The sequence below is a fragment of the Topomyia yanbarensis genome, chromosome 3 (assembly GCF_030247195.1).
Source record: "Topomyia yanbarensis strain Yona2022 chromosome 3, ASM3024719v1, whole genome shotgun sequence".
Lineage (NCBI taxonomy): Eukaryota > Metazoa > Arthropoda > Insecta > Diptera > Culicidae > Topomyia > Topomyia yanbarensis.
In genome coordinates, this window is record NC_080672.1 from 253537085 (window position 1) to 253562876 (window position 25792).

The following is a 25792-nucleotide window of genomic DNA, read 5'->3' on the forward strand; positions in this document are numbered from 1 at the left end:
GCGGATCTTACGACCCGCGGTACGAACAGACAAACGAACCTTTTGCAAGAGGATGCAGTTCGGTAAGGCGGTTCCAGTCTAGGTCACACGATAGAAATTCAATTGGGGGTATGTTTCCTTACCATTCGTCACTAATACTGAATGCAAACACTCACAATTAAATATTTTCACCAGCTGGAGTAAGCTGTCTCTACAACATCCAACCCCGTCCTGCAGTAGATCCTCGCATGTCAAACTCTCATCGTTGACGACGCCTTGAGACTATCCTTATGGTATGTTCACATTAGCGCTGATATCAAGTGATATGCGAATTACCCTGATATCCGACGATATTAAGTGCCATATTACTTGATATCCCATACAACTCGAATGTCATCTCATATCATCATTATTGTGTGATATCCGGGATATCATGAACGAAATCAAGTCAGACTATCAAAAGTAGCTACTGGCAACGCGGATAGCGGCATTGAACGTACTCATTTGCGAAATGTCATTTGAAAAATTCGGTAGGTCGTGGCAAGCGTTGACCTGATTTTCGCAAATAACAACAAAAACCATAAACAAATTGAAACTTTTTAAAATGGCTGATGAGAAAAGACGAACCAAGTTATTAAAAAAGAAGACAGTGTGGTCACCGTCTCAAATTCAACTGTTAGTGGAATTATGGGAGGAAAAGATTGGCGATCTTCGGGGCTGTCGAAAAAACAGCCATGTATACGAGGAAATGAAAGAGTCATTTAAACACCACGGCATCGAAGTCACAACAGACGAAATAAAGAATCGCATACATAACTTAACTGCACGTTACAGGTTGGTAATAGATATTCTCCTTTACCTCCTTTATGACGATAATACGTGTGTTCCATATATAACCGTTACAACGTATCGAATTGGAGTTTGTTCAAATCAAACTTTTGTTAGCCTGAAGAGCATCAATCTCGGTTCTAGTGGTGCTGGCTAGTTTTATAACCATATCGTAGAATCCCCATTTAGTTTAGCACCAACTCCTCATTAACAGCGTTTAACAAATATTCTCGAAATATTCTAGAGTATTAGAATTAAAATCCCTTTCTCCCGAACTACACAGGACCCTACATCTTCCACTCTTTGCTTACCCTGCTTCATAATTAAACTGTCCTACTCTCGCTGTGCATGGCCAGATAGTTCGGGTGTTGATATTAGCCACAGAAACTGGAACAAATACTCAGTCAAGTGGTGAAGTGATTCAACGACTTCGGCTCGCCGTTGGATGCTGGTAGTTGCTTTTCACCTGTGAGGTTAGATCGATGCTATGATGCACGACGCGGCGTTCGTTGAAAACCACCCGGATGATGGGCGGTTGCGTTCACTGCGGGCAACTGGTGGGTGGTGGTGAAACGTGCTGCTTCATTTCACAGCTGCACTCAGGCAAAAAATAGAGCGAATTTCATAAGAATATCCTATGCTTTTTAGCCACATGAAATTCATATGTAAACCATAAGATTATCTTATGAAACGGTGTGAAGGTTTTTAAACCGGTTTGCTATGTTTTTCTTAAGATACGCTTTCAAATTTCATAAGAAGATCTTATGAAATTCATACAGCATTGTTGGGCGTTTCATACGACATTCGTATGAAAAGTGTAGGAAAAGATATGAACTTCTGAAGACCGTCGTGTAGATTCTATACTAAAATAACTAAATTACAATGCGTGACCACGCTTACATAAGCACACATTTGAGTTTAATCGTCTAGATATATATGTTTTGCGTACTTATTTCGAATGAACCAGGAATAAGTATGTACCAGAACCCCAGACGACTCACCGTAAAAGCCTCGTTTACTAGCGAACGTAATAGGGTGCTGATCGTAAATGAAAGTGTGCCTCTATTCACGATTTTATACTTATGCATTGGTTCATTGAAAATTTGTGCTACATCGATATCAGAACGATTTAATGCAAACGTGACTTCCATTAGCGTTTTCACATTTTTTGTCCCAGTTATCATGTACCGTATCTAACGGTTTCATTCATAGGATTATTTCCATAATGACGACGAAATGCATTTTCTTTAATTTAATAAATAACAGTACTTTCTCTTATTCCATTTGCTCACAAATATTTATTGCTCTTATAATCGACAAGTTCTATGTAATGACTATTGCTCTAAATAAAAACTTATTATTAATTTCATATAAACTGAATGGTATACCAACAATTGCTGACATTTTTATAACACGCATATCCTCGCATCTTTCCATTGCTTCGAACGCTAAAAAGTGTTCTACAAACTCTCCTAATTTCCAATTCCTACAAATGATATACAGCATCTCACGGTATTTTACAAATTCTTCTATCTCCAATAACTCCATGGTAGAATTTACAGTTCTGGTTACAAATTGGCCTATACTAAATTCTTCACCATTAAATTTGATGGAGTGTGCAAAGCTAACTATTTCATTTTCTTTGAATGGACAAGTAGATTTCAATTTCGAATGATAGGGACGTGATTTGATTGTTTGCTCAGCAAAAATTCCTTCTGATTCGGAATTGAAAAATGATTTGTGATACAGACTGTGGCTAAATTGCAAGCATGATTTCATGCACAATGTATATGATATGTTTATACGCGACGATGTTACATGTGCATATTCTTTGAAGTTTTGATGTTTTGCCTCGTTTCTGAAGCACATCATATGTACTACTGGTCCACTTTGCCTGATCACTGTTGGATAATGTAGAAGAAAATGTTGTTTGGGCTTCAAATGATAGTTAAAAATCTCCTGATATTGATGATGGTGTGATTTCACCATGGCGCTCAATTCATCTAAACTGTTGTCACTAAATGATTTTGCCAGAATTAGATCAACAGTCCGGACCAAGTTCTTACAATAGTTCCAACATGGATCTTCGCTTGGAATGAAAGGCCCTACAAGGAATGTAAAAATTCCACAGAATGCTCTCATCTCGGCAGAAGTTGATCTTACGGTAACTGTTTTTCCTTTTAGCTTTTTATCGAACACTTCTTCAAAGTCAGGCATGCGGCGTAAATTATTTCCAACTGATACTTTACTTATTAAATGTTTTCTTGTATTAAGTTGTTTAACGGTCAAAAATTTTTTTTTGAAAATGAAATAAGTTAGTGCTGCAAGAAGACCGTATCTACAAAATCCATTACTGAACAAATCATGCATAGCGTCCACGCTGGGGTTTCCAATAACGTGGAAAGAAGGTAGCTGATTGAATGCCGATATACCAGCTATACCTGTCTCTGAATGCCTACCAATTGCAACATCTTCGTCGTAATTTTGAACATTTCTCAAGAAATTGTGATGTTCCTCACAGTCCCTCTGTAGTTGTACTTTATGTCTGCGGCAAAATCGACAATAATAACTTGCGTTGAACCCATTGGATAACGACAGCAAAGAGTGAACTCCGAGATTATCGCCTTGAAACAAACTGAATATAAATCGTACCTTAACATGTTCCGACCCCAACTGCAAAATCACACCTTCTTCCTCGAGTTTCTTAAATGGTAAAATCAATTCTTCAACCAGCCTATTTACGCCTGTCCTGTTTATAACAACTTTTCTGATAGCTCCTGCGACAAATATATTGCACAAACGTGATTTGTATTGATCAGGGATAGTTGGAAAATTGTAGTATATTCCACAAACAACATCTATCTTACTATGAGAACTCTGTGGGTCATTCACTTCGAACGCATCAGCATATAACCACAGAGGTATAACATAACTTGACTTATCTTGTTCATATTTCGCTTTTATAGTTTTCCAAACTTCCCCATTCACGAAATGCTCGATATGTGTTGATTTTTCTAATGCTTTTGTATGCTCGATAGTTTTTTCTAGTATACCGTCTGTTTCAAAAAATGATCGAACTTGATACTCTATTGGATTTAATACTATACAAGATTTTCGAAATTCAATTGTTGTGGTTTGCTTCAATTCGTTGTTCTCCAAAGTTAGTATTTTTGGAAGCCGTAAAATACCAAGATTCTGGAGATGTTCAAATAGTTTATATTCTGTGTCAATGAAGTCGAAACTGGTTTTTAATTGAGTTAGATATTTCTCGAATTGGTATTTGACTTCAGGATTCTCGATAATTATAGGCAGAGCTTCGATATTTTCTACTGTTTTTATATAATGCTTTTTTGTTGCGTCTTGTATATCTTTCACATCACGTCTTGAAAAATTTGGTCTTTTGTGCATATTTAATGTAAACTCAACTGCAGATTTTTGTATGTTTATTAAATTTTGTTCGAACTTAAAATTGTTTAGAGTGTTTATTGTATTCGGCTGTGTTTTCTTTGTTTTAGGAGGAACACTTATTAAGGCTTCATCGTTTTCTATATTTTCGTTTGCCAGCACATTATCAAACACTCCAAAAGAATGGTTTTTCAAATGCCTTTTAAATCCATAAATTTTAGAAAAAATTTGAATGCATCCAGGAAATGTGCATTTATAAAGAAATTCTGCTGGGGGTCTATGAATTTTCTTAACATGCTCCAACAATTCATCTGCAGTTTGAAATAATCGTGTGCATTCTTCAATACAACATGTAATCATCATGGCTGATTATTTAGGAATTCGATCAGTTTGCTTAAGCATAAGTAACCACCGTTATCAGGCTCAACTCGGTAAACATATTTGATAATGAACAACCATACCAACTTAGACAGTTTAGAGGCAGGCAACCCTAGCACAATCAGTAGTTTTACTAACACGTCAATACCTCGCGCGATGCTGGGTAATTTATATTCGATGTTCTTATATAGAACAAGACACTCTCCCGTTACTGAGGACAGATTTTCTCCCAGGACTACGAGTTTTGGTGGAATTGGAACTCGCTGTTCTTCATATACCAAAAGTGACTTTTGTATTTCCTCTAGTGCTTTTTCTCGGCTGACCACCAGCAGAAACGTATCAGATTGCGCGGTGGCCACCGTTGGTTTGAATCCCTGCGCTGCTTTAACCGGAACCAACACTGTATTCAGCGCCAGAAGAATGCACAACAATCGAGAATCTGTAAAAAATATGGTTGCTTCGTATATTTGTGTTTTGACTATTGCGAAGAATACCCCATTACTTTGAATACGTTTATTATCCTCAATTCTGCGCGTGAAGTGTTAAATCTCACCTCCATGCACACTACTGTCCTCGCCCGATTCTGAATAGTCATCTCAGGTTACGTGAGAGGACCATTTAATATTAACTAGAACTCTCACGTCGATCAAGTTGACCCTCAAGATGGGCCGAGGAAAGTCATGTTGAGTGAAATAACACGCCGCTCAGAATAATGGTGTGTATATTCATTATCCTTTCGATTAGTCATCCAAACTTACTTGTTGACAACTCCTCATTTTCGAGTGAATGAATTAAGTCCTTTGACGATGGATCTCTAGCGTGTTTAGCAACGTACTTTGCTATTGGTTTAAACAAGTCAGTCCAACATTTACATCCTTCGCTCGGATCTCCAAGACACAACAATCGGTAATCAATATCCAACTAAAAATATTTGCATTTTTGTATGTGCCATTTAAGGTGCAACAACGCACTTACCAATTGGTAGCCGTAAGCCTCGCTCAAATGTGGATAGCTAGCTATTAACTTCGAGGACTTGCAAAACTTCCGTAGCGACTGCTTTCTGCCTGGAAAACTTATTTCCCACTGAGTCAGCACACTGGTCCAGGGAAAATTATTCAATTCTAGCCAGGAAAGTGCGTTTTCTACAACGATCGGTAGCACGTTGACGTTCAACCCAGTTGACACGTTTTCCACTTCCTCACGATCACGTTTACGCTCTGATTGTTTGATATAGTTTATACGACTATATAATTTTCCTCCAGGATTACCGCTTCTTCTCGGTATGAAATAAATGTCCTATTGGTATTTTTAAAATGTCATCAATATAACCAAAACTTAGTTGATGTTTATTATAATTATAGTATTGCGAAAAATCTATTGTAAAAATTACCTTCGATTCTTTTTGGAAAAGCGCAGTAATCACAACGCTGTACTCACGAATCACTTCTGCAGAAGCTTTGCGGTTGTAAGAAAGATGGTGACGGGCAACGGTATCAACTACAAATTTTCTCCCGGAAACTGAAAGTGTATGCGTTTTAGCATGCTGTAGCAATTGCTTTCCGTAAACCGTCTGTACCAGCAGGTTTTCCAAAGCGTCTGGTGTAAGGAATGATAGCGGATGCTGCAGAGAATATAACAATCAGTAAGTTGCAAGTGTCCTGAACATTTGTTGTTACCGGTCCTGCGTTATTTGTCAAGTTGTGATTTTTATGTTCAAACTGTTCACATTCTTCTTCCGTATCCTCGTGCGATTCTGCAGTTTGAGAAAGCGTTGAACCGTTAGCTTGCACTTTGGTTTCTGCGTTAAAAACTTGATCGTTCGGGAGTGAAAGTGTTGGTTGCTGTTGACATTACACAATTATTATTAGAATACTACAAGGCTACTAATAAGAACGACGCTACGTTGTTAGGAATCATTGAAATTACCTTGCAAGTAGTCGGTTCTCGAAGATTTGAATGTTCAAGAACTTCTTTTTTTTAAATCTTTTGCGCAGTCGCGCAGTGAGTATGCTCGGGAGCAACGATTCGGGTTCCAGTTTCTGACTGCGTTCCGATGTCCGTAACTGAGCTCACATCTTGTTTGAAGCTATATGCAGTCTGGTTCGAATCCGTCACATTATCATGAATATGTGCTACTACCGATTGTGTGACAGAATTGGGAAACGTGGGATCCACGTTAATCGCAGACACGTTTTCTAGTTGCTGTAAATATGTGAATTGTTGTTTAATTATTGGTGCTATGACGTTTTATATTTTAGATCATATCACTCTGGACATGTTCAGTAACTGTTACTGTATGAATGTTGCTTCGGTTACGGTAGATAAATGGTAACCCATTTCAAATAGCAATACCTTTTTATGCTTGTTTGACTGCGATAATAAACTACGTGCGTCTATTAAACAATTTTTAATAAAACTTACATTTCTTTGACGCCAGTTTTCAACCCAATTCCACAACTGGATGATGTCTGAATATGTAGCTATTTTTGCAAGTGCTGCGAAAAACTCTGTCTTGCCAATAGTTATCAGTTCTACAGTGCCAATTCCGACCTCTGAAATTGAAAGCTTATTAATTATCTTTGCAATTATCTATAGATTTTATTTGCTTTTGGTAATTGCTTACCTTTCAAAAGATTCAAACTAGCTGTTGACGCCTCCTCGAGAAAATTTTCTATCAACACGCTTTCCTCCAAAAAACGCTGCGCCATCTTCGATTTTTTCACAAGAAAGTGTTCTGCATATTCTCTTGCGTAATAGCTTATGCCGATCATAAGATGCTCGTATGAATTCGGAACGAATGACGTATGTAATTCATATTGTAATGTTATGAATATCATAAAAGTCTTATGTATCACATAATAATCTTATGAAAACATATTTTTGTAACTTTTCTTGATAACATACGATCGATATTATGAATTTCAAGATGTGTTTTGCCTGGGTGTGCTGATGTACTGTAGACAATTGAGAGCGATCCTGTTCGGCGCGGCATGGAATGAAGTACTGCGAGCGATAATTGCATACACCAGGTGCTGCACATGAGCTTGAACGACTAGGCTATATTAGGGGTTCCTGCAAAGCTTTTAGCTGCGTAAACCGTAGGCTAATCTCACTGGCACGCAATGGTTTCAAACCCAAAACAGATGGTTAAAAGTGTTTTTAGGATTCAATGACATAGCAAAGTTTATTGAAACATGATACCACATTTAAATTGGTTAATACCTTAACATTTCTTAAGGAGGATACTACATAGGAAACATTTTTTTTATTCAACGATAAATAATTTTTTTCTTCTGCAATCTTATATAATAGGCTATTCGGAGAAGCTCGGCTGAATATATTGATTGATCTATGTATTTAAATGATTGATGTATTGGTAGAGGTACCTTATTATTAGTTTTATTGGTGTTTTCTCCATGCAATGAATTTACACTTATTTGCACTTTGCACTTAAAATGCTTTTTTTCAAAATGATTTTTTCAAGATTGTAATACCTTGTGATCACTACCTAAAGTAATTTTATTCGTTGTAGCGTGTAGTATAAGTTTGTGCATAGGGATGACGGAAGGTTTTGTTTACTTTATCTTCCACCCTCCTGTCTGTCTTGTGTTTTTCTCAATATTTGTCTTTAGCGTTTCTAAAGTGAACTAAAATTACAAAAGTTAACTATATGGAGAAAATACCAAAAAATTAGTTTAAGGAACCTGCACCAACACATCCGTTTTATTGATAAATAAAAAAGTTTGCTGAAAAAAGGGAGTACACCCTAACAAAAAAATTAAGCCGTAACCCATTTAGATGGGGTGATAGAGAATCATTTTTGGGGAAAAAAAATTGTTCTACATATACCTTCAAATCTCAATCATTACAGCGTTACCGATTTTTTCATACTTCAAATTTCCGTTTGATTAGAACTGTTTGAAAGCTATAAAAATTCCTACTAGACAAAACCAGCATCTTTCAGGCAGTGTAATGAAGAAGTTTTTGATGAGGTATGTAAATTTTCTCAAGATAATAACATTAACATAACAATATTATCCAGAAGTAAAGTTTTAGAACGATCCATTTTTTGTAATAAGTACCCTATTCAAAAAACTATGCTTTCCCAAGGTTCATTGCAAAACTAAAAAACTACTACCAAATCATGTAAAAACATAATTTAGTTTAAGAGTACTAAGTGACTACTAGGAAAGTAGTTCAAAATTAGTAGGGAAAGTGGTCGGTTGCCGGCACTGGACGGTTGTCGACCCTACGTAACTTTTGACAGAAAGTAGACATGGACATTCTGATAAATATTATTTATGTGTTATATTCGCACGGTCTTTTTGTGCCGATTCTTCTGTTCTACAACCAATATATTTTTTGAACAAATGAAACTCTGCTTAAAAGTTTTTTTTTATGATTTGCTTAGTGTTATAGAATGAAGTAAATCGATCGAAAAAGTATGCACATTTAATATTTATGAATTTATTCTATTTTGTGATTCAACATTCAATGGCACCGAAAAGTTTGTCACAATTTTTTTTTGTTCAGTTTTCAAAAACGTTATTAAAATTGGTTGTTGGCACCCCATTTTTTATGACAAATGCTGAGGTCTCTATAATCTAATCAATATGGGTATTTTTGGATCGGGTTTTACGAATAGATACCATAGATCGACCTTTAACATCATTCTGAAACCCAGGAAGGCAACGTCCGGTTTAGCGTTTAACATTTACATAAAGAAAACCCACCTGGTCGTGTTTTCACCGCTGGGTCGTACTTTATATACCAGATTATCACGACAAAAAGATTGAGTGGGGTGTAACGAGGTTACCCTGTAGCCTCCTCCCCCTTTGGCTTCTATCTGATTTGTCTAAAGCTTTGGTTAAAAAATGGGCTGCCTGAAACTCACTCAATTGCAGTGAACGCGATCCGTCAGTGCATTAGCATAGCAGTGCGTAATATTCGCATCAGTTTTTCACACCCACAGATTGTGGTTCTGATGGAGAATAATGTTCAAAATGCCTTTGATGGTTGTTGAAATGAATAAATTTCCTTTTCCCTTTGAAGATGATTTTCATTCATATTTTTCCATTTTTAGTAAATTTACAGCCTACAGCCGACCACATTTTTCAAAATGGTAAAAAAATTATCATTTTCACGAAATTGTTAATAAATTTTTTCATGTTGACAGAATAAATTAATAAATAATTAATAAATTCTTTCATGAGTTATTAGCTAAGGCCTCTAGCTTTCCATTGGTACGCTTTTTCCTATATATTGTGCAATTTTAGTAATGTTGTGAGCTAAAAACAAAAGCGTGCCGACAACCGAACACATTCCCCTACTTTTGTATTTTTCGTAATCATAGTTTATCAAAATTTTGAATTACAATTGTTTATTTTATACTTTTAAAATTTCATACAACATATTTTTTGACACTTTATCCCTATCTTTCTTTGTTTTGCTGCAATTTAATAGTGAACTAGTAAACACAACATTTCGTCCCTTCAAATGCAATGGGTTCGCAATTGTCGTTTTTGCATATACAATGATGCGATTAAAATAATTTTGAATCGAAAAAAAGAGAAAACGATATAATGACAAAGACAGAATGCATAAACTTGCTGAGGCACATAAACTCGATGAAATTATTTGTGATCTTTGTTATTTACTTTTATAAGAAAATATTTGAACACTAATAATAGCACTAACTAAAAATTAATTTTCATATAAAGAATACTAAATTCACTTAACTTTAAATTGAACGAAAACTCGTTAAAAAATGCAAACTTTTGAAATAATTTGCTTCTAAAAGGTTAATTAAACTCATAAACTTAAAGATATGAGAACACCATTCAATAAAAAAAATTCTCGCCTTTTCAATGAAACTAAATGATTTGAAATACAATGCATGCTTTTCGAGCTAGGAATCTTTTAAGACAAACAAGTTATTTACAGAAAAAGTTCAACAACTCTGTAACTGTTGATATTTTACGGTATATGTGGAAACACTTACACCCTGTGTAAGAGTGCAGAATCAACATATGATTGTTTAATTTAAAAAAAGATTTCCAAATATGGGAGTTTCCCCTTAAGAAAAGTTAAGATGCTAATCGATTTAGATCGGTTTCCAAGTTTCATGAAGCTTTGTCCAAGAGTTTATTGTAGATATATTCAAAAATATATGAAATATAATACACCAACTGAAGACATATAATTATATTTGCATATTAAATAATTGAAAAGTTTTTATTGGATTCATAGGAAAGAAAAAACATCTATCGGTCCGTCGGGTGGATCGCCATCGCAATGGCCACATTACGATAAAATTCACAGAATTTTAGGGAGTTTCCGAATAAATAACATCGAGTCAGTTATTGAGGATAGTATAGTAAATGATACGGATTGTAATTATTGTATTTTATATAAGGGATGGTTTTAGTCTACATTTGATTCTTTCTTCAGATTCTGCTATGTACCCGGAGGATTGGCTTGGAGTAGAGGAATCTGATGCGGAACAGCAAGCAACAGGACTGTCACTGGTCAATGAAATTCAAGACCAGGTAGCAAGTTCACCCGTGGAATTCTCCGCAGGCACATCAAAAGTAGCAATTTCACCCGTGGAACCCTCCGCAGGCTCATCGAAAGTGGCTTCAAAGAGAAAAAGGAACACATGTAATGAATTAATTGACGAATTCAAAAGAACGAACGAAAGAATCGAAGTAGAGTTAGCACACATGAGGGAAACAGATGAGAAATTAATTGCTTTGGAAGAAGAAAGAAACGAAATATTGAAACAAATGAGCAATAGTTCAACTGCACTAAGTAACGCAATTATAAACTATTTAAATAAATGATATGACACAACGGATAGATAAATACCTACATCCATATATACTTATACTACATACTTGAAATACAATGAATTTGATTTTATAACTAAGTAATTACTAATTGCATTCCGAACACCTTGACCGGCGGAATTGAAGTCCGAGATGAGAACATTTTGATCTGGTTGTTGCCTGAAACTTGTACGTTCTTCTTGTGTCAATTCCATCAACCATTTACTGTTAAGACAATCATTGGATTCGTTCAGGAAATTGTGCAGTATACAACAGCTTTTAACCACCAGAGAAACATTATCAATGTGATTGTCCATCCCTTTTCCTATGCGCCTGAATCTAGCTTTCAGATGACCAAATGCATTTTCTACAACACGTCTAACTTTGGATAAGGAATAATTAAATCGTTTTTCCTTTGCATTTGATGCAGCGCTGAACGGGAACGGTTTCATGAGATTTTCTGCTAGCCGAAAAGCCGAATCACCTACAATCAATACTGGTACATCAACTCCACAAATCTTCTTCGACAGGTTTTTGAAAATTGGTTTAAGGTGTTCATACTTTAGGGCACAGTTTTCATATATTTGTGAATCGTTGCATCTTCCCAGACTTCCGACGTTTACGTAAAGAAATCTGTATCTACAGAGAACAATCATTTTACAAGGCATTTCAAACGGAAATCGATGAAAACTGTGTTTCTTCATTCCCTTGGTCGCCAGAGGAAAGAGTGACAAGAATTGCAATAAAACATGGTGATGGCATCCCTCATGGCCGAAGCTCAAAAATATGGCGACTGATTTATGAGATTGCTAAGCAAGTTCTGTAATGCAGAACCAAAATGTTTGACAACAAGCATCCAATTGCTAGTTAGATTCTGCGATAATATTTTCCCAAAAATATGGCTTTTTTTACTTATTAAAAGCGTACATGCTTGTGACTTTAAGAAATAAGCTTGGAAATATGGACAAACCTAACGACCACTAAGTAATTATATATAACATATATGCATTGCAAGATATGGTAGCCTTACCTGTAATCTACCAATGCAAGCAGTACCGTTGAGTACCACCCTTTGTAGTTGTGGTAGTCTACTGCATCATCAGCGTTAGGTCTGACCTCAATGTGACATCCATCTGTGGAAAAGTAGTACTGAAGAAACAACAGAAACAAAGAACATCATAACAATTACCAATGGCACCATAGCATTGTGGAAACCCAAGCTTTTCAAACCCTGCAATCCTCTCTTTCAGTTGTTCTTCACTAATAGGATACGTGTTTAAAAAATCTTTCTTCATGACTCGCCACACTTCGTTGCAAAAATCTTATAAAATTTGGCATACTGTGGATTTACCAACACCAAACATATTGGCAATTGTTCTGTACTCAGCAGAAGATCCCAGGGCGTACATTGCAATTGCGACTCTTTTCCGTAGCGGTATACATTTGCGGAAGTTGGAATCGAGTTTTTGCATGTGTTTAACTTTGTCACACAGTAAGTCAAATGTATGTGGAAACATTCGAAAATTTTCTTTAAAAAAATCTTCTCCATTATTCTGTGCATCTTCTTCCCAAAATTTGCTTGACCTTTTCTGGAAACGTAAATTATGAAAGAAATGTGTAGTGAAACATTTTTTCGATCGAGAAAAATTATAACCATTTAGGTGCAGAAAGGTTTGGACACAGCTTTTAGATATTGTCACTATTAGAAATCATTTCATAAATATGATAAAAATGTATTTTTTAAACTTTTGAATACCTTTGACCATATTCGTCCTTTTCCTTGGAGCTCCTTCAATTGGTCCAATAACAAGGTTCTTTTTCTCTGTAGCAGCAAAATATTCAGCATATGACTTTGCCGTTTTCGTTTGAGACACGTAGCACGCACAGAAAACACTTTATTTACCGAATTAAACATATATGTACTCAATAATGCAGACGATGAAACTACTTCTTCGTTTAAATTGTTCATTTTTTCAAATTATTATGATTGAAAATTTATGACATTTGAGTTGTCATGTCAACTGCCAAACGATATCACCTCGCATTAATGTGAACACTTTGACATGATATCCATATCATCTCGGTATATCAAGTGATATCAGTGCTAATGTGAACATAGTATTACTGTTGGAGTATACAAATAATAGTCCCGCGCAAACTGCTCGCAGCAAGCAATTTTTTGCATGCTTTGAATTAGTCAACACGACCCTGACCTTGCCTGAGCGAATCTTTGTTATTTCGGTCACAGTTGAGAACCGTTCTGTCAGGTTTTTTTCGATATCTATAAGATTCAGCGATTTTGTTTTGGGATGAAAGAAGACCACAAAGGGACCGGTCGAGTGCTCTGGATAGCGAAACCGAGACTAAGGGTATAATCACACACCACACCGAGATTAAAAAAACACCCGAATTGTCTGAGAGTCACGGTACGTATGAATCGCGAGTCTTGTTCAGGTGATTAGAGAGAGTAGCAGGTGACTGTTTTAATAACACAAAAACAACGAAAATTGATGTGGGTTTGACAACGAATCCCATGCCAAGAAGGGAAAATCCATTGCGTGCGAAGGAAAAATATAATTAAAATTCTTGGTGTAATGTTTGCCAATTCGGCCCAATTGAAGATATCCCTGCATTGATACATTTTCATGACGAACTTCGCTTGGCATATGTGGATGCTCAGTTACAGTAATGCTGTGGGAGACGGAAAGTGAAAACAAACATCACTGAAGAGTTCGACATGTTAAAGATAAACTACGCAATCGCTAACATGCGCATGCGGCGGGCGGGTGGAAAGAATGCATACTGGCGGTTCAAGATCGAGCAACTTGGGAGTCTGTAATTCATTCGATCTTAATCTGGTACAACATCTAGTTCGTTTTGGCCACAATGATAATGGCGAGCTCACTAATTCAGCGTTGATATTATTATTGTAATCAATACTAAACCAACGGATTTTGCGTTTCAACTTCGTCTCCTCAGAATTTGATAATAGACCGAAATACCAGATATCCCAAGAGAGAAGTTCTGTTTGCTGATGAATCAAAATTGTTTTTATCCTGCGAGCCAATGCATAGCAATATGCGATATTCCGATCTAAGGAGAAAATTTGTTTAGAACCACCTTCCTAAGATACTGACAGCGTGAAATCGTTTAGATCTGTTCACAAATTGTGCTTCCAGTTTTAGACTAGCATCAGCCTAGTGCCTTAATGAAGTACCAGATTCTGAAGAGACGAAGTCGAGACGCAAAACCCTCGACGTATTATAATTAAGTTTGGTGTATTTTACGCACAAAGTGGTTTTAAATCAACTCCTTGAGAAATCAGTTTGTCTTCACATCGCGCCCTGAGCAGAAGCAAAAAATCGTGCCACGCAAGTGAAACAGTCAATTCTACCTAAAAATCAATCGGTGCCTATCACACAAGCAGTCCATATAATAATAGCCTATACCTACTGTGCGATTTAGTGATGAGTGACGGTGCCCAGCAAAAAGCAACCCAGATGCGGCCGAACTGTGTTGCTGTTGATTTTTCAAAATGCCCCGTAAGACCAGCCATTCGGGAAGTGGAACAGTTATTAAAAGTGCAGATGGAACTCAATCTGGCTGAAGTGAAAACCCTACAAATGCATCATATCAAACATTGCGTGCTGATTTCGTTCAACAACATTAACCAAGCTGAGTCATTCGCCTCGCGAAACAACATCAGCACACCGCCGAATGCGGCAATGTAAAATATAGCATTCCCGTATAGGGTGATGAGCCTTATTTTCACCATACTAAGCAAGGTGCCTCACTAATTCGGTAATTTCTTGCACTACAATCAATGGAATGCGTGAAAATTGACATCAACCGCTTTGCGTCGTTGTTAAGAACCAATATAATAACACAAATGCGTTGAAAACAGTAAAATTCTCGTGTTTGAGCACAATGAAAACTCGAATCGAGTGCCCCTATTGTTGCGCTACCATTTGACTCAATGCGTTGAACAAAGATGGCAGACCCTGCTCTAACCAACGGCTTCAAATGGGTAGGGTGATAATAGAAACATGGCGCAAATAGGCTCATCACCCTACATCGAGAACGGCGCTGTAGAAGTTCGGGTCCATGATTTGGCTACGCGTACCCTTGACGGTGCGATTAAAAAATGCTTGCCAAAATACGGAGAAGTAGACTCCGTTACACATGATACATGGAGGAATTTTTTCCCGGGTATCCCTAACGGTGTTCGTGTGGTGAGCATGCGTGTGACCAAGCCAATTCCCTCTTACTTAAGCTTCACAGTGTTAGGAAGGGACGATGCTCTCATTCAACAGACATCACTAGTCACGTACCCAAAGCAAATTCCTACGTGCCAGTTCTGCACGAAGAAGCTGCACCTCGGAAAACCTTGCGTAGAAACTGTTAAGGAAAACTCAAATCCAACTGAAATCAGCACACAACCATCTTACGCTAAACCACTAACAGCTGCAAAACCAACATCTCCGGATCAAGCACCAACAACCAGTAACAAAAACAACGAAACGAATGCCGAAAGATACGAACATACATGAACATGAACGACAACGCGAAAGAAGACAAACGAATCGAACCTCAAATTGCAATGGACAACACTGGCAATATTTCGCCCCCTAGAAAAAGGATCTCAACACGCAGCAGAAAGCTGCGCCTGAACGAGACCAAAAATTTTACATAGCTGTTTTTTTTATTTATTGTAAAAAAAACAAACAATCAGCCTCGTCGAGCTACTGCATTTGGGCCTAAATAAATTTATTAATTGCAAAAAAACTCCTTGATAAAATTTGCCCCAATTGAAATTAATGTACATAATTTTCTAAAAGCTTTAACTTTTGTGGATAATGATTAAAATTATCATATGTGCATTATTTTTTGTCTCAGTATTTGGCCTGTAATGTTCCGAATGAGAATGGCCAATATCGCAGCAGGATGTAATACCTAGTAACGTTTCATTGTTAGTTATTACTTAATCTAATGCCAAACTTCAGATACTTTACATCACCCTTTTTAAGCATACTATCATATTACTTAATCCATAAAATTTGCCACATATGATCCGGGCACACATGTAAAATCCTGCCTGGGATGGGGGTTTCGACCACCGGACACCATTTCGTTTCATTATTAGTGCAGCTCAAAAAAGTGTCAAGCACATAACACCAAACGTGAAAGCTTTCACATTGCATCAGGCAAACTGCATAAGTTGGGCATGCATGCTAAGAGCATTTCTGTTCACATCGAAGAAAAAATATGAAATCTCTTTCATCGACACTGCGGACAGCGTATTTCATCCTTTAGGCACTTCCACGTGTGTGCTTTTTTGCCGGCTCGGTTCCACTGGGGCATACACCTATGGCATCACATGAGTGATGTTGATTTTACCGTGTGTCGCTTCAACGCCCGTTCCATACTTTTTTCGTAGCGTGCATAATTTGCTGTCAAATGGCGCTATATACTAGACTGTGATACGCGGCATACGGACAGAAAAAGGGCCTGCATGTCTCAATTTTGTTACTAAGTAACACAAAGTTCAATTCTCCTCTCATACAAAATGTAATTCACTCATCTTAGAAGTAAATCCTTTTTGTATGTAATTTATGGTTTTACCTTGCTGGTTAGTCCTAATTGCCAAGGACTGTACTAGGGTAACATTTATAGTAGTTGTAGCTCTGCTTCGGGTCAAGTACCGTACCCTTCAATAAAACATTTGTACAATAGTGTTGAGAAGTGTATACTTTTAAACCGGTTTGTAAGGACACTTTTCCTACTACGAAATGTACAAACAGTAATTTCTATTACGAGTGAACGTGTATTTCATCGAACCTCTACAAGTTGTGCGCAATGTAGGATCGTGAACCAAAAAAACATATAAAGTATAAGGTGAATTATTTTTTGCATTTCAAAATTAGGAGCATACAAAAAACGCAAAAAGCACTAAAAAAACAACAAAACTGCATGAATTAAAAACTAAGGACGATGTCTTTGTCGTCACAGAAAGGCTATACAATCACTCCAAAAATCGACTTTCCAACCGAGAGCCAAACGTCATGTACCATTCGATGCAGTTTGTCGAGATCACATCACAAAATGGCTGGAGCGATTTTGCACAAACTTAGTTTCAAGTGTACGGTGATTTTTAGTAATAAACCTGGAAGACGTCGTTAACTTCAGGGCTAGCCTCATCATACACGCCAAATATATGATATCAAAAAGATCAATGTTGGGCGATCGTACTCGAAAACTAGCTACTTGCTAAAAACTCTGAAAATCTACATTATATTCAGTTTTAGTTGGATTACCAATAAAAAAAATTATCTAAAGGCTTTTCTTTTTTATTCACAGCCCTCGTACAACTCCCTTTCAATTAGTACTGCTTCAGGCTCGTAGAACCCATAAACAAATGGCAAATAAATGAAATTACTGCAAACGACGTTATCTGGTTTTTCTAACTACTTCCACCCCGTTTGCTCGTGTGCTGATTTTGTGTAAGCAGCGCAACTAAAACATCACGTACAAACTGTAATAATGTTCCGTAACCCTTTTGCTGGCATAACCTCGTTTGCTTTTGATCTGGCAAGTTTTGTGCATAACTATATCTCCAGCTCCACATACATTCTACAACTTATGCACGTGCTGTTTGTGAACAGTGCAGCTTCGGTTCGATGCATCCCGCATTCGCTTTCAGCAGCCCCAGGACGGTACGATTCTAAAGTCAGTTTTCGTTCCCTACTTGTGCTACTAGTCGCATATCCTTTGGATATGGCAAGTGCCCATATGATAGCGGGATCGATTGGAAATACACGTGTTGCAATGATCGAATCAAGCGATGAATAAATTGGAATAAATTAAAAAGAAATTCATCGGAAGCAGAAGAATGCTCCAATCTCCGTAACTGTTCGAGTGTGATGCTGAACGGATGCGGTTAATTGGAGAATGTAGAATCGGAAAGTTTAGGTTCGTTTTTTGAAATGACCCACGTATAGATAGTATGGATATGACTGAGGATAATGTTCTAAAAAAGTACGTCTTCTGGTAGGCTTGTTGTTGAAAATCATATTGTTTGGTCGTGCCGCAGTGTTTTTTTCCATTGCTCAGATGAACATGCGAAGACTTCACCAAGCGCGAGATTCTATAATAAACAAAAACGTTTTTAATCCACCTAACAGTGTGATGAGACATTTCTTATAACTCTTATCACTCTCTTCGGATATTATATCGTTTGAGAACATTTAGAACTTAATGCTTCGCGATGTTTTTGATAACACATACTACATGGGATAGTGGCAGGACTCAGAGAATCGCTCAAATCAGCATAGGACAACATCAGTGCTAGATATCTCAAACCAAATCAATGGGAAAGCGAAAAAATGGCCCATAAAATAGACATACCAACGAATTATTGTTAATACTCTGTTAATAAAATATCTAAATTGTGGTGGGAAAACTGAATTTTCCTGAAGGGGTTGTATCAACAATGAATATTTCCAGGCTTGGTTTTATTTCCTATTTAATAACTATTGTGTTTTTACATCCCAGATTGCATGATTCAGTGATCGAAACCCAAAACTTCATAAAGTATTTGAAATTATTAAATTAAAATGTGTTTTTGCTATTGAAATTGACATAATGATAGTATCGCCCCTTTGGCGATTGTTTACATTTTCGGTCCCACCTATCAGCGTTGAAGTATCGCCCTTACGTTTATTTTACAATAACTATCGTTCTACACCACCGATTTCGTCCGTGTTTTTTCAATAGAGATCATTGTTACTATTTACAGCTGGTATTAGCTTGATCATCCTAAAAAAATACGGATATAACAGTTTCGCCTCTAAACTGCTAGCAAAAAAAGTATCGCCCTCTTTGTTTGCATGGAGCGTGGAGGGCGAAACTTTAAATAAACAAACAAAAATATAGTTTCGCCCGTTGTATTTTTTGCTGTAGTTTAAGAAAGCAATATCGTAGAATCAAACTTTTTAGGTTAATTTGTTGCGTTTCAAAACCCTCATTCGCATGTATGAAAAAAGCCCTATATTTACATTTGTAAGTATCGCCCTTTTCACAAAAAAGCGTTGAAATGAAATCGCAGCTCCTAATATCAAGCTATCTCTGAAGTGCATGCGTGCATAGTTTCAAATTTTACTTCGACATCGACTTTTTCTAAAGGTGACTTCCCAGTAGTATTCTTGATTTGAATTATTATCGCTAATCCTAATGCCAAAGAACAAATAAAAACCTCTCGTAAACGAACCGTTTGGGAAAATCATTATCATTACTGGAATTTTCATTTTTACGAAACTTTTCGATAACCTTCCGTCACTTGCGTTAATGCACTGGGTGCACAGTGCTCTGAAAATCTAGCGAAATCGTCTTAGGGCACCAGCGGGTCTAATTCAGAGCTATCTGCGCGGCGAGTTAAATCTGTAAAGAATACAAAAAAATAATTTCTATTCCATAATTTTCAGTTCAGCAATTCGAGAAATCGTGCTCACCGCAAGCCATGAAAAATAGACTACGTTGTGAAGTGATGGTCATTATTTATTAAAAAATCACGGTTAAATAAAAAATAAAACTTTAAAACAATTTCAAATAGTTTATAATTTTCACAAACTTATTAGGAAAAATTGTTTAATAAGCTTTCGTAATATTGTGTAGGAAAAAAGCTGAAAATTTCAGTATTTTCTCTATCTGCAACATATAAACCCTTAACTATACCAATTAATTGGTATACGAATTGGAATAGGTTCGCCAAATTTTGGAAGAAGTCTATAAAATAACCTCTTGAAAACTACCTAAAAATTGTTGTAGTTCGATGCAATAAAAAAAATCTCCAAAAATGAAATTTACCTATTAATGTGAAACACAGTGAATAATACATACAATAAAGACCCATTTTTATCAGTCTCATGGTGTATTTTAGGCTGACAAAACGGGGACATTGACTAAATCGGGCATTTTTTTTCTTTATAATAAACTGAAGCTGTTAAAATATTCTTCCCGTCCCTTGATGTAGTCTGATAACTATTTCTGATTATGATGAACTTTTTATTTTTGCATATTTCCATCTTCATGATAAGGAAAACATACTCAAGAAAGGATTTTCTCCATTTCAGTCTTGTTCGTCTGCTAGAGCCCATCAAACATATGTTCATATTTGGCTGATAAAATCGGGGTTTCAATGTATCATAATAGATATTCAGCATTCGAAGAAGTTTCTTGTGAACGAGTGTAGAACGACTTTGTTTCTACTTACTTGAAATCAGCGGCGTAGCCAGAAATTCGGTTTGGTGGGGGTTTGGTGAAAATCGTTCTTACTCTCCAAACGGCATAATTCCGAAACCGTAATTTTTGAAGTTTTAAAATTATGCAGAATAAATGTTCTAGAAAATAGTAACAGAGTTCGTGTCTTTAGCGAATTTGTTGAGACTTTATTGTAGTCATGAATATTAACCTGAGAAAATTCACCATAAATACTTCTTGGACGATATACCGTCAAAATTATTTTATCAAATGATGCGCTGTTTAACGTTTGTAAAACTCATCGAAGATACTAAACCTCCGAAATTGGCGGTTTCAAAATGATGCTATCTTGACCTTAAATTACTGTTCTTAAACATTTGACCTATACATATAATTGGTCATACAACAAAAATCAAATGCTCATCAAAATCGATCAGAACCTGCTAGAGTCGAATGGAAATCGTCATTTCTCATAAATTTCTCTCTAGATTCGGAAAGTGTTATCCTCGTTATTAATCATGTTACGTTTTCGTCTCAACTCGATGCATTCCCAAAAAAAACCTGTTTTAATCCACCTAGTGGTGCAATTGTGCTTTTCGCATTTGTCCAGACTACGATTTCATGGTTGGTTATGTTCAATACAATGATGGAAATGAATATTACATGTTCAGTACGATTTGCACATACAATGGATCGACAGCCACGATCTTGAGATACTATGTGATACTGAAACATCGCTTGAAACCAGCGGCGGATCATGGAGATAGATTCGGGAGGTCCAGGTCCTGCCAAAAATTTTCAACTTGTTAAGAAATTTTAAACTAGTTTTAATTTTAAAATAACAACCCCTCACTGCATACTCCTCCCGGGCCGGTATGATTGACGATTTTTAGAGTGATTGCATAACCTTTCTATATGAGAAAGGCAAAAATGTACCAAAGTCCAAAAAAGTCAATTTTTGTCAAACATCTCAATGTTTCATGTATTTTAAAGTCATTTGGCATCAAAAATACAAATTTGATTTTGAATTTCAGTTTATATGGGAATTTGCTGTGTGATTGCACTCTTCAACTCGTAACTCCGGAACCGGAAGTCCAATCAATAAAAAATTCAATAGCAGCCGATGGGATGGGGTTGTACCTCATTTGAGACTAACTTTGTGCAAATCGGTCCAGCCATCTCTGAGAAACAGAGGTCACATTTTTTTCAGTTACATATCAGGACCCCATTCCGATAATTTATCAAAAGTCCTCATGATGTTTACAACAACAGGTTATCAATGTACGGATCAGATAATTGTTATTGTAATATTGAATTAAATCAGTCTGCATCAATAAATTTTCAACTTCAATCCAATATTTTTTTTTGGGTGTGGGGGGGGGAGTTGTATGGTGTTTAACCCTAAAACCTTCTCTTGGCTACGCCGTTGCTTGGAGTTATTTATTTCGCTTTTCATTTTCCGATATGTTTCAGATCGATCCGATAGTTATAAGTTAGAAAAATTGCAGTCTGAAGGTTCGCACAAATGAACATTTTTGTACTGATAAGTTGTCAAGTTCCTTCCAGACAACTTGGAAGTGTTCGGTGATTATTTCTAGCGGTTGTAGATAGTAAAATGAAATACAAAATTCGTTTTATCGAAATAATGTTTAGCTTATTTCAATGGATTATTACTATATTGAACAATAAATAGGCGACAAAGAGTAATCAACAAACAACAAGCCATAACTTTTAAAGTATTCAAAATAGATATTTAAAGTCTTTAGTAAAGTTATTCGTAAAAGTAAGAGCTACAAATTTGCTGAAGACATCATTTCGATATAATCACTTCCAAGAAAATTTGTGAAAATATCTCACTCATAGGGGGATTAATCAGCAAAAGCACAATACCAAAAGAAAGGGCATATTACCTCCATTAAATTCTTCGAAGATACAATTGACCTAAAATAAGCCGTTTTGGCGTTAATAATAGATTACATGTTTTTGGTCATATTTCTGGCAATGGGAAATGATAAAAATCTTTCGTCCCCATTTAATGTTAAATATCTCTTTTGATAATAGTTCGATTTCAACAATCTATAGCTTGTTCGAAAGGTATTCGTTAAAGCTGTCCAAAAACATATAAATCTATATTGTCAATTTCGTCAGATAATTTAAAAAGATGGGTGGGTAATGTCTAGGACATAACCGGAGTGTCGTGACTACTCGTTTGACTTGTAATTCAAATCGAATGATACTCAATGAAATATGTGGGAATGTTTCAAGTTATTCTTTATAATAATTATGGTGGTTCTGAAAAGAACCTTTGTTGTTGGCGTCTGCGTTGATCGGGGATGCGCTGGATTCTAAGCTCGTTGAGACATTCATTCATGAAATGAACAAATTTCATATTTTCTTGCTTTGAACTATCAATGTTAAAATCTCTCGAAACAACCATCGGAATCTTTTCCGTACAGAAATGAACACGCTTAGCGAAAAACTAGGGGCGGGTAATGTCCGGGACATAACCGCGATGCTCATATTCTTAAAATTCTGCTTGTATCTCCTTCAAATGGCTAAATTTTGCGCATTAAGTTCGATTCACCGGGCTCAGCGAAATTTTCCTGGGGATCCCGTTCGTTAGTATATTCAGCAAAACAATTTTATTACCGAGTTCTCCGCGTTGAATACAGGTCAATAATTTCATATAATGATTTCAACATGCAGACAATGTACATGTATGACAGGTGGGAGTGTTCTGAAGTGGTTTTAGTGGAGGTAACAACATAAAATCATGTATTGGACATTTTACAATGATTCTCCTTAACCCTGCAAAACCACGTGGTTGGCAGCAGAGGGTTAAGTTGTTTGGAAGAGATGACAGTTAATATATGATAACTAAAAATATAAAATTGTTCTATAAATTGCAAAGTTATTGCCGCGTTGACCTGAAAATTTGTCATTTCATTCATAAAGGAACAATCATTGAAATTATGTCAATTTATGCTTTGCAAGATTTGAAATAACTTCGAAGTGTGGTCACGACACCCCTGTTATGTCATATACATTACCAACCCATCTTTTTCCATTTTGCCTTTGTCCTAATAAGGACGGTTTGTGGATAACTATGTTGATACAAGACGGGAATCTTTTAAAACAATTCAAACCTTGCAGACGATTGTTTTTACTGCGTACATCCATACGATCTTTCCCCTTTCGCAGCTCACGCCGAATGAGCACACTTTTCATCAAGCTGTTCCTATTTATTGACTTTACAATGCAGATGGAAGGATGTCCTTTTGTTCGATAAATGAAAATATTTTCATCATTCGTTTTGGTGTAGCTTTCGCTTAGTGGCAGAGTTGCCACATTCACTGATTTTCTTGGAAGGATTTGCAAAAACCTTCGGGTTTGTAGATTGGAAAAACATTTTCTTATGATTCACTGGTAAAAGTACAGAATTACCAAGTGCAAACTTAATACTAGATAATAAAAGAAACTTTCTAATTAAATTCTTTTTCCATTTTGCCTTCGTCCTAATAAGGACGGTTTGTGGATAACTATGTTGATACAAGACGGGAATCTTTTAAAACAATTCAAACCTTGCAGACGATTGTTTTTACTGCGTACATCCATACGATCTTTCCCCTTTCGCAGCTCACGCCGAATGAGCACACTTTTCATCAAGCTGTTCCTATTTATTGACTTTACAATGCAGATGGAAGGACGTCCTTTTGTTCGATAAATGAAAATATTTTCATCATTCGTTTTGGTGTAGCTTTCGCTTAGTGGCAGAGTTGCCACATTCACTGATATTCTTGGAAGGATTTGCAAAAACCTTCGGGTTTGTAGATTGGAAAAACATTTTCTTATGATTCACTGGTAAAAGTACAGAATTACCAAGCGCAAACTTAATACTAGTTAATAAAAGAAACTTTCTAATTAAATTCTTTTTCCATTTTGCCTTTGTCCTAATAAGGACGGTTTGTGGATAACTATGTTGATTCAAGACGGGAATCTTTTAAAACAATTCAAACCTTGCCGACGATTGTTTTTACTGCGTACATCCGTACGATCTTTCCCCTTTCGCAGCTCACACCGAATGAGCACGGTTTTCATCATGGTGTTCCTTTTTATTGACTTTACAATGCAGATGGAAGGACGTCCTTTTGTTCGATAAATGAAAATATTTTCATCATTCGTTTTGGTGTAGCTTTCGCTTAGTGGCAGAGTTGCCACATTCACTGATTTTCTAGGAGGGATTTGCAAAAACCTTCGGGTTTGTAGATTGGAAAAACATTTTCTTATGATTCACTGGTAAAAGTACAGAATTACCAAGGGCAAACTTAACACTAGTTAATAAAAGAAACTTTCTAATTAAATTCTTTTTCCATTTTGCCTTCGTCCTAATAAGGACGGTTTGTGGATAACTATGTTGATACAAGACGGGAATCTTTTAAAACAATTCAAACCTTGCAGACGATTGTTTTTACTGCGTACATCCATACGATCTTTCCCCTTTCGCAGCTCACACCGAATGAGCACGGTTTTCATCATGGTGTTCCTTTTTATTGACTTTACAATGCAGATGGAAGGACGTCCTTTTGTTCGATAAATGAAAATATTTTCATCATTCGTTTTGGTGTAGCTTTCGCTTAGTTGCCACATTCACTGATTTTCTTGGAAGGATTTGCAAAAACCTTCGGGTTTGTAGATTGGAAAAACATTTTCTTATGATTCACTGGTAAAAGTACAGAATTACCAAGCGCAAACTTAATACTAGTTAATAAAAGAAACTTTCTAATTAAATTCTTTTTCCATTTTGCATTCGTCCTAATAAGGACGGTTTGTGGATAACTATGTTGATACAAGACGGGAATCTTTTAAAACAATTCAAACCTTGCCGACGATTGTTTTTACTGCGTACATCCATACGATCTTTCCCCTTTCGCAGCTCACACCGAATGAGTACGCTTTGCAGTCTTCGATGTTTTGGTGGCATTTTTAGTGGCAGTTACTACCGCTTTTTCAGTGACTGCGTTTCTTAGCCTTTGGCTTTTTGGCCTTCTCACCGCCACCACCTCCACCAACGTTTTTCTGCTTCTCTCCGATGGTAGCTGATTTGATTGGTCGTCCGATGC

The 25792-nt window shown here is 36.5% G+C and overlaps 3 protein-coding genes across 15 annotated transcripts in view; 1 reads left to right on the top strand and 2 right to left on the bottom strand.

Annotated features, from left to right (window-relative positions):
• LOC131690966 (cell adhesion molecule Dscam2) overlaps nucleotides 1-25792 on the bottom strand; it is a 352778-nt gene that overhangs the window by 254259 nt on the left and 72727 nt on the right. The gene's annotated exons all lie outside the window — the stretch shown is intronic.
• LOC131690969 (uncharacterized) lies at nucleotides 307-11470 on the top strand. The gene is made up of 3 exons (XM_058977082.1): nucleotides 307-813; nucleotides 10840-10982; nucleotides 11041-11470. Exons 1-3 carry the CDS (start codon nucleotides 584-586, stop codon nucleotides 11430-11432), a joined length of 765 nt encoding a protein of 254 aa, XP_058833065.1. The 5' UTR covers nucleotides 307-583; the 3' UTR covers nucleotides 11433-11470.
• On the bottom strand, nucleotides 1925-7510 carry LOC131690967 (uncharacterized). Of its 4 annotated transcripts, none has more exons than XM_058977079.1 (4): nucleotides 7214-7510; nucleotides 6267-7142; nucleotides 5349-6211; nucleotides 1925-5029 (listed from the first exon to the last, which is right to left on the bottom strand). In XM_058977079.1, exon 4 carries the CDS (start codon nucleotides 4573-4575, stop codon nucleotides 2131-2133), a length of 2445 nt encoding a protein of 814 aa, XP_058833062.1. In that variant the 5' UTR covers nucleotides 4576-5029; nucleotides 5349-6211; nucleotides 6267-7142; nucleotides 7214-7510; the 3' UTR covers nucleotides 1925-2130. The 4 variants fall into 4 exon arrangements, with proteins under 4 accessions (XP_058833062.1, XP_058833063.1, XP_058833061.1 ...); XM_058977080.1 differs by having other exon boundaries at nucleotides 6267-6792; nucleotides 7012-7510; XM_058977078.1 differs by having other exon boundaries at nucleotides 6267-6431; nucleotides 6517-7510.